General features: G+C 45.2%; 1 protein-coding gene across 1 annotated transcript; it reads left to right on the top strand.

Annotated features, from left to right (window-relative positions):
• The first annotated feature begins 4522 nt into the window (after nt 1-4522).
• Nucleotides 4523-9967, top strand: LOC123586620. The gene is given in 3 exon segments (XM_045455832.1): nt 4523-4951; nt 5183-5771; nt 5774-9967. Coding segments are annotated over 3 exon segments (4995 nt in total). The 3' UTR covers nt 9751-9967.
• The last annotated feature ends 532 nt before the right edge of the window (nt 9968-10499 follow it).

Below are 10499 nucleotides of genomic sequence, written 5' to 3'. Positions count from 1 at the left end.
GAACAAAAGAATAAAACAAATATGACATTTATGTAAAAATGAAAATTAACTAGTAAATGAGCCTTCCGTACATATTTTTAGGAAATTTATTATTGATGTATTATTTTTTAGAAAATTCTTTCTAAAATGACCATTGAAAGAATTTTATAGTTGTAGTCTTAAGATTTATTGGTGTCTTTGGTATTTAAAAATGACTGAATGTATTTTTAAAAACAATTTATAATAATGTACATGGGAGTTTTTGTATGTGTGGATTAAGAGCTAAACTGTTTGGTTAATATTTCTATAAGGAGTTCCTTAAAGCATTGGAGAAGTCTTATAAGGGTCGATCATGGAATAGCCAATAGGATATGAGAACTTTACAAGTGTCTAATTTAATACATCTTATGGGAAACCAAGCTGTTTTAGTAGAATTATAAATTTTATTTAGCTGGTATATGCAATCAGGTAAAATACTTTGAAATATTTTATTCTATCCATGAAAACCAATTTTGTCATTTTAAAGATGTCAATGGCAGCATTTTTATTATCTTGTCAACAACCTTACTGAGTGTTTTTCATTTAAAATTAATTTCTTTCCTAACTTCACATTTTTTTTTCTCTTAGAATTCGCAAAAAGATCTCGATCAAATGCAGTCTATATCTTTCTTGTCCTTTGCAACTTTTTGAGATGCTTAAATACATCTTATTTGTAAAATGCACACTTAACATCCTGTCCTCTTTTTTTTCTGTTTAATAATGATAATGATACATATAAATAGATTAATTTGTGTTTGGTGGTTGAGACATGTCTAAATCACTCCTCCACACCACCTGGTTTGCTAATTCAGCGTGTTCATTTAGATTTTGTTTTAATAACTTTCCTAGAAGCCACAATCTGTAGATAAGTTTTTTCGATTGAGAATAAGATGGGGATGTAAAACTTCAAAAACATTAGTTCTGCCTCAATTATTGTGATTATTTTCATGAGATTAGTTTTCTTTAATTCTCTTGTTAAGCCTTCTTGTAATTAATTTTTTCACGGACCCTCAAGGGATCGTGTCTCTTTCTTACTAAAAGCCTTTTATATACCAATTTCCTCCAGTTTTCTAATCAAAATATTTATACTCTTTAATATAGAATGTATTACCCGGATCCCAATTCTCTCTAGCCCCAACTCTCATCAATTCCTTCTGATACTTGATTCCTGAGCAGAACTGTACCACATTTTCTGACAGTGACTTGTTTATTTGCCTTTGTATGCATTGTTCCTACCTCCCAGAATACCTGGACTCATCTCCTTGTCTTGTTAATCCGATTTAAAGTTCAGAACAATGACACCTCTTCAAAAAATCCACTGCTGATTTCCTTGAATATAGTTGGCCATTAACAGCTATATCTTGTGTAAACTTCTTTTTGAGAAATTAACACCTATGAAACAGTGAGCTCACTGCAATAAAGATCACATTTTATTCATTTTAAGTCTTTGGGGATTAAGAGTGTCTGGTATACTTTAATTACTGTAATAGTAATATTTCCAATGTAATAGTGCTTACTATGGGCCACAAAAGATACTATACCCTTTAGTTGATCGATTTCATTTAATATAAGATCCCTACAAAGTGGGCATTACTATCATCCACAATGAACTGATGAAAATAAAAAAAGAGTCAGAAAGGTGGACTGACTTGTCCAGGATCACATGACAGTCAACAGTGGAGCCATGCTTTAGATCCAGATCATCTGGCTCTTGAGAAAGCCTCTCTCTTTACCCACTATGTAATAAGACATACCAAGAAACTTATGGGGCATTGACATTCTAGAAACAAACCTAAAATCTAGCATATCAAAACTTACTGAACTTATTGATAGGTATCAAGAATAAAGACTATAAGATTAAGTTAGTGAAAAAAAATTGGGTTTTTCATTGTTGACATAAATCTCTTAACATGGATAATTATTTGGCATTCTAAGAAATGATTAAACTTTCTATGTTATGATAGGAAATGAATACTGCTGAGCTTGGCTCTCAAGGCAAAAAAAGGCTTTTAGAGTTTGACAGAACTGATTTGCATTTATCTCCGCAACTCAAGCCTTGTTTGACCTTGAATGTAATCTAGTGGCAAAACCTGTTTCAAATGCTTACATATGCACACTCTCCACCAAGCATCTAGAAGCCCAGCACCCACTGTTCTAAATGTCCAGACAAGCCCTTTCACTCTGACTTTGTAATTAGACAAATTTTCTCAGTCTGAGGAAATTTTGGAGATCAGAGATGGATTATTTCCCTAAAAAATTCTTTATTGTTTATCAATTTTAATGTCTTTCCATCCTTGCCTTCTTATACTATTTATGGACGTTACAAATGGCAGCAACACCTGCTCACCATTTCTTATGGCCTTAAATGTAGTTTCTACTACCACCCTCTTTATTACTGATAGCAATAGTAGGGGCAATTTTATAAAATATTTTTACCGACTAATGCAGAAGTGTCTAGGAGTCATTGTGAGTAAGAGCCATCAGATTCTACAGATTCTATAAATTCATCCCAAAGCAAGAAGCTACTGGAGCTGTCAAAGTGTGGGATTATTGATCTCTATATGTCTTCATAATCATATCCGTTAAATGGCTGAAATCTGTGGCAGGAGGTAAGACATTGATGATCTAAACCATCAGAAACTGAAACTCATATAGTATTCCTGCTGAAATGAGCATATGATGAACATATTTTTGCTTAAGTAATAAGTTGTTGAGAGTTTTATAAGTAAAACTAATAAGAGAAATATTAATTTTGAAAGGAACAATCCAAATGACAGCCCTACCTTAGTTTAAAGCTAGGTTCTCTTTTCTGCTTATTATGGATCTTTGATAAGAAATACAATTGCTGAGAAGTCTGTTTTGCTCGCTGTTTGCTATGAGCATTGTGAGACCTTTCCTGAATGTAACCCGCTGTGTAGTAGAATGGGTTGTAAACCTTCCTAAATGTAGTCCGATATGTAATGGAATGAGTGGTTGTACATAAACTAACCGGCGTTTCTCGCTTCTGTAAACCTGCTTGCTTAGCACATTCCTCACCTATCCCCTTCCCCCTTTTTTTTTCTCTCCCACCACAAGTAACGGACAAAGCCTTCCCGCCAAAGGACAGACAAAGGACGCCCAATCAGAAAACCACAAATGTCCGTACTTTAAAATCGACTAATCAGGCCCCTCATAATTTGAAACCTCACCTATGCTGTTTGTCCCTGTCTATAAAAACCCTATACCAACTCTGATCGAGGCCTCTTTGCGTCACCGGCAACGAGTGCGCAGAGGTCCAGGTTCGAACCTGCAATAAACGACCCTTGCCGCTTGGCTTTGACTCACGACTCTGGTGGTCTTTTGTGGGAGGTTTTAGAACATCGGGCATTACATTTGGAGGTTCCACCGAGACCTCCCCCGAGCTCACCAGACTTCTGATCAATGGGTCGTATCTGATTCCGATCGGTAAGTAAGCCGGCTCTAACGTTCTTCCTTTTCTCTCTAATCTGTGTCTCTTCTCTGGAGAACCGGTTCTGTCTGGAAGCTGGTGTGACCCTGGCGGACGCGCTATAGGGCACCCAGCCGGGGTCAGTTGGAGACGTCCACTGACATCTGGGGCTCCTTGGCCCATCTGGGGACCTGATTGGTCCATCTGGGGCTGTTTGGCCCATCTGGGGCTCCTTGGCCCATCTGGGGACCTGATTGGTCCATCTGGGGCTGTTTGGCCCATCTGGGGCTGTTCGGTCCATCTGGGGCTCCTTGGCCCATCTGGATTCTTTTCTGGGGGCTGCTTACGCCCAACGCGCCTGCGAACTAAATACTTTCATTTTCTTTATGAACCTCCAGAGTGCTAAAAAAATATCTCTAGGCGTCTAAAAAAGAAGAAAAACCATCTAGGCATGCCAATTGTTACCGGTATTTTGATGTGATGTATGTCTGTGTGTCTGTCTGTTGAATGGAATGATTGTTGGGAGTCAGGGGCACGCGCCTGACTTACCCTATGTGTAGTCCCACAGCATAAGCTACGGGATTCGAGTGGGCTCTAACCCGATTTCCGCGGTGATCCTCATACGGCTTAAGGCGGTCAAAATCTTTTTGATCCGAGCAGGGGGGTTATACCTGCCCGCCCATGCTAAGAGGCACCTAAGTTCCCGCGAGGGACGCGGACGGGCGAGTACGCGAGTGCTTCTTTGTCAGTCTAAAGAGTGCTTCTTTGTCAGTCTAAAGAGTGCTTCTTTGTCAATCTAAATGTATTGTCACCCCGGGGCCCTTGTAATTACCGCCGTAACCCTTTCTGTCGGGCTAGCCAAGAAAGTTGGAACCGCTGCGAAAGATTTTTGTTAGTTCTTGTTTTTCTTTCATGGGTCGGATGTTTTATTGGAATTAAGTGTTTTCTCGGCTGATCAGAATTAATTGTTCCATCCTTTGTTTCTCTCTCCTCCTTTCTCAGCTCCCTGCGGCTTTCCTTCCTGCCCCCTGGCCAGCGGCCCCCCCCTTCTCCTCTCCTTTTCCTCAGAATTATAATATGGGCCAAACGCAGAGCACTCCTCTCTCCCTCCTTCTCGCCAACTTCAGGGACGTAAAAGCTAGAGGACACAGCTTAAGCCTAGACATTCACAAAAGGAAGTTAATTACCTATTGCCGCTCTGAATGGCCCACCTTTGGGGTTAATTGGCCTACAGAGGGAACCTTCTGCCTCCCTGTAGTCCTTAAAGTAAAATCAAAAATTTTCCTACCAGGGAAAGAAGGTCACTCGGATCAAATTCCCTATATTCTGGTGTGGCAAGATTTAGTAGAAAACCCTCCTCCTTGGATGGCCTCTTCCTTAATAGCAGAGTCATGCCAAATCCTAGCGGCTAAACCTATCAACCCTCTCAAGCCGCCAACTCCAGCTGCACCCCCTGTTCTCCCCGACAGCCAAGATTTACCTTTTCTCAACCCTCCCCCTTACCAGGTTCCTCCTCGCATTCCGCAAGCTGCCCCTATCCCTGCTGCGCCGGCAGAGCCTCCCGTAGCCCAGCCCATAGGAGAACTGGAGAATAGGGAGGCTCAACCCGCGCCCATGCCTAATGGGGGCGAAGTCCAAGGGCCGGCCGGACATACCCGTAGGCGGGCCCCACGTGAGCCAGGACTTCGCCTTCCTGACTCCACCGTAGCTTTACCCTTACGGGAAATAGGGCCTCCCGATGATACGGGGAATCCCCGACTCCAATATTGGCCCTTCTCTACTAGTGACCTATATAACTGGAAAACCCAGAATGCCCGATTTTCTGACAACCCTAAAGATTTAATAAGTCTCTTAGACAGCGTTATGTTTACTCACCAACCCACCTGGGATGATTGTCAGCAGCTCCTCCGAATCCTGTTCACTACCGAGGAGCGAGAAAGAATTCAATTGGAAGCAAGAAAGCTGGTTCCTGGGGATGACGGCCAACCCACTGCTAACCTTGATCTCATTAACGCAGCTTTTCCCTTGACCCGACCCCCACAGGATGGCTGGGACTACAACACGGCAGAAGGTAGGGGACGGCTGCGCATTTATCGCCAGACTCTAATGGCGGGTCTCCGGGCTGCTGCACGCAAGCCCACTAATTTGGCAAAAGTGTATTCAATAATACAAGGTAAGACAGAGAGCCCTGCCGCTTATTTAGAAAGATTAATGGAAACCTTCAGACAGTATACCCCCATGAACCCCGAGGCCCCCGAAAATCAAGCTGCTGTTGTAATGGCCTTTGTAAATCAAGCAGCCACTGATATTAAAAAGAAACTCCAGAAGCAGAGGACCTGGAGGGAAAACAGATTCAGGACTTACTCCGCATTGCCCAGCGTGTCTATAATAATAGAGAGACTCCAGAGGACAGGCAACTTAAAGCCACCGAGAAAATGACCAAAGTCCTGGCTACTGTTGTCCAAAAGCCCCTGGATAAACACAAGCCCCTAGATAAGGACCAATGCGCCTATTGCAAAGAAAAAGGCCACTGGGCCCGAGAATGCCCTAAAAAGAAAAAGCCACATTATGGTCAAAAATCGTGGCAGCCAAAAACCACACCCGCCCTCTTCACTCAAGATGCAGAATAGGGGGGACGGGGTTCGGATCCCCTCCCCGAACCTAGGGTAACGCTACAAGTGGAGGGGAACCCAGTTCAATTCTTAGTCGACACAGGGGCACAACATTCGGTCTTGATCAGACCCCATGGAAAAATCTCTGAAAAATCTTCCTGGGTCCAAGGGGCTACTGGAATAAGAAAATATCCCTGGACCACCCAGAGAACTGTGGACCTAGGAAATGGAAAGGTCACCCATTCCTTCCTAGTCATCCCTGACAGCCCGTGCCCCTTATTAGGAAGAGACTTACTCACTAAAATGGGGGCCCAGATTCATTTTACGCCAGGGGGCCCCCAAGTGACTGGCTCTCACAACCAACCCATTACCATACTTACTCTGAGATTAGAAGATGAATATCGACTCCATCAGGGGCCACCCTCACAGAGTCAAAACATAGAGCCCTGGCTCCAGCAGTTTCCAGAAGCATGGGCTGAAACCGGGGGTATGGGGTTGGCTAAACATCGCCCAGCTCTATTCATAGAGTTGAAACCGGGGGCAGATCCAGTTCGGGTCCGACAATACCCGATGTCAATGGAGGCCAAAAAGGGCATCACACCACATATCCATCGCCTCCTAGACTTAGGCATCTTGCGTCCCTGCCATTCAGCCTGGAACACCCCCCTGCTGCCCGTACGAAAACCTAACAGTGCAGACTACCGTCCGGTACAAGACCTGAGAGAAGTTAACCGCCGAGTCATGGACATACACCCAACAGTACCCAACCCCTATACCCTCCTAAGTGCCCTCAGCCCAGAAAAACAATGGTATACGGTCCTTGATTTAAAAGATGCTTTTTTCAGCCTGCCTCTGGCCCCCAAAAGCCAGGAGCTCTTCGCCTTCGAGTGGTTCGACCCTGAGAGAGGCATAAATGGGCAACTCACCTGGACCCGGCTCCCCCAAGGATTTAAAAACTCACCCACCTTGTTCGATGAGGCACTCCACGAGGATCTGGGTGAGTACCGGAATCAAAACCCCGAAGTAACTCTCTTACAGTACGTTGACGATCTTTTAATCGCCGCTGAGACTGCCGAAGCTTGCTTGCAAGGCACCAAAAATCTCCTCCGGACACTTGGTGCCCTGGGGTACCGGGCTTCAGCAAAGAAAGCCCAAATTTGCAGATCCGAGGTAACCTACTTGGGGTATCTGTTAAGGGAAGGCCAACGATGGCTCACTGATGCATGGAAGGAAACCGTTCTCCGCATCCCCCGACCCACGACCCGAAGGCAGGTAAGAGAGTTCCTGGGATCAGCCGGGTTCTGCCGCTTGTGGATACCTCGGTTCGCCGAGATGGCTAAGCCTCTTTACTTGGTCACCCGAGAACAGGCGCCCTTTGAGTGGACAGAGGAAACTGAGCAGGCTTTCCAGCAAATTAAACTCGCCCTGTTGTCGGCACCAGCCTTAGGGCTCCCCGATGTCTCCAAACCTTTTCATCTCTTCGTAGATGAAAATAAAGGGGTAGCCAAAGCAGTGCTGACGCAACTCCTTGGCCCATGGCCCAGGCCTGTTGCCTATCTTTCAAAAAGACTGGACCCAGTAGCGGCTGGCTGGCCTCCTTGCCTCCGTATGATAGCTGCTACAGCTCTAATGGTAAAGGATGCTGATAAGTTAACTATGGGACAAGAGTTACATATCACAACCCCTCATGCCATCGAGGGAGTCCTCAAACAACCTCCTGACCGATGGATTAGTAATGCCCGACTGGTTCACTACCAGGGACTATTATTAAATCCCCTCAGAATCATTTATGCTCCCACCAGAACACTAAACCCTGCCTCCCTGTTACCAGACCCGGACTTAGATACCCCTCTCCATGACTGCGCTGAGATATTGGCACAGGTTCATGGAGTTCGGGAAGATTTACAGGATCATCCACTGCCAGACGCCGAAGTTACCTGGTTCACTGACGGCAGCAGCTTTATACATCAAGGTCAAAGGTACGCGGGGGCAGCAGTCACAACTGAAACTGAGACTGTTTGGGCAGAGCCTTTGCCAGCTGGCACCTCTGCCCAACGGGCTGAACTTGTGGCCTTAACCAAGGCACTGACTTTGGGAAAAGACAAGAGACTAAACGTGTACACCGATAGCAGATATGCTTTTGCTACGGCCCACATACATGGAGGTATATACAGAGAGAGGGGACTGTTAACTGCAGAGGGGAAAACCATCAAAAACAAAGAAGAAATATTGGCTCTTTTAAAGGCACTCTGGCTGCCTAAACGACTAGCCATCATACATTGCCCAGGCCACCAAAAACCGATCACACCGGTGGCCAGAGGAAATAATCTGGCTGACCAGGTGGCCCGAGAGGTGGCCTTACAGGTGGACTGTGCTTTAATGACCACCCTACCAGACCCCGGTCCAGCTAGTTTACCAGAAAGTCCCACCTACACTAAAAAAGACCTAGACTGGATCCAAAAATTGCCTATGACTCAGTGCCTTAACGGATGGTGGAGAGCAGCAGACTGTAGCATAATCCTCCCAGAGGAAATGGGAAATAAAGTCTTATCCAAGATGCACCGAGCCACTCATATGGGCACGAGAAAAATGCAAGACTTAATAAGACATGCTAGGATCACCATCAAAGACTCTAGGACAAAAATCGAACAGATAGTTACTAGCTGTAAAGCTTGTCAACTAACCAACGCCACCAACCACGGGAAAAACCCTGGCTCCAGAACTCGTGGAACCAGGCCGGGAGCCTATTGGGAAGTAGACTTCACCGAGGTAAAGCCTGGAAAATATGGATACAAATATTTGCTAGTGTTTATAGACACCTTTTCAGGATGGATAGAGGCCTTCCCCACCAAGCATGAGACTGCGCAGGTAGTAGCAAAGAAAATGTTGGAAGACATCATGCCCAGGTACGGATTCCCTACCCTAATAGGATCAGACAACGGACCAGCATTCATTTCAAAGGTAATACAAGGGATAGCGCAGTTTATTGGGGCCGATTGGAAACTACATTGTGCATATAGACCCCAAAGTTCAGGACAGGTAGAAAGAATGAATAGAACCCTAAAAGAGACCCTAACCAAATTGACCATGGAGACTGGCGCTAACTGGGTAGTCTTACTCCCCTACGCTCTGTTTAGGGTGCGGAACTCCCCTTACAAACTTGGATTGACCCCCTTTGAAATCATGTATGGAGTGCCCCCCCCTATAATTCCCAACCTACAGTCTAATGTGTTAACTGAATTTGATGATTATGAACTTCTTATTTCCCTGAGGGAACTCCAGCACACCCACCAGGAAGTTTGGCCCAGATTGAGAGCTATTTATGAGAACGGGCCCCCTCCTGAGCCGCATCACTACCGACCCGGAGATTGGGTATACGTGCGGAGACACCAGCAAGAGACCCTCCAACCACGGTGGAAGGGACCCTACATTGTGATCCTAACCACACCCACTGCTCTCAAAGTCGACGGGATTGCTACCTGGATCCATTACACCCACGCCCGACCAGCTGATCCCTTTGCGGTTCAAAAAGACTTCGTGCCGGAAGCCAACACCACCTGGACGGTTGACCAGAGTAAGACTCATCCTTTAAAATTGACTCTGCGTCAAAAACCTGACCCCGAAAACCGGCTAAGACCAAAGGCCTGGGTGTCCCATACCAAGACTGTTGCAGCAGCTCCGGACCCACAATGATCGGAGGAACACTCATTAGCGTGCTCCTGCTCACCTCCTACGGACTGATAAGTATTGCAAGCAACCCCCATATACCCTATACTTTAACTTGGGAGGTTTCTAATTGGGAGACCCATGAAGTCTATAATACTACCACAAAGACAGATGTTCCCTTAAATACCTGGTGGCCGGATCTCTATTTTAATTTAGAACAGGTGGCTAAGTCAGTCGGACTAGACCACGGGAGGGGAAAGGAAGTAAGAAATTTCTTAAGCGAAACAGGGTTTTATGCATGCCCTGGGTTTGGACAGAAAGCTCGCTCCATATGTGGGGGAATTCTCAGCTACTACTGTAAGTCCTGGAGTTGTGTCACCGCCAATGACGGTAAATCAAAATGGAAGGTAATACCTCTTTACATCGACATGTCATTTATCAAGCCCTGTGACATAGGCTTTTCCGGCCGAGGATATTACTCAGAAAATTGTAACCTTGTCCGTATCAAATTTCTAGAAGATGGAAAAAAAGAAACTAGATGGACCAATGGGCTTACTTGGGGAATCTATTTATATCGGGGACCACCCCACTATGCAACTGTTATTCAGATAAAACTAAAGATACAACCCAAGGTTCTACCAGTGTTAGTAGGACCGAATCCAGTAATAAGGGCCACAAGTGAGCCTACTACTACTCCAGGGCCCACTAGTAAGCCTACTGACACCACGGGCAAGGGTACTAGTTCTTCGACCACTCAGGTGACCCCGAAAAAACCC

The sequence above is a fragment of the Leopardus geoffroyi genome, chromosome C3 (assembly GCF_018350155.1).
Source record: "Leopardus geoffroyi isolate Oge1 chromosome C3, O.geoffroyi_Oge1_pat1.0, whole genome shotgun sequence".
NCBI lineage: Eukaryota > Metazoa > Chordata > Mammalia > Carnivora > Felidae > Leopardus > Leopardus geoffroyi.
The sequence above is the reverse complement of the archived record's forward strand: the minus strand, read 5'-3'. Positions and strand labels throughout refer to the sequence as shown.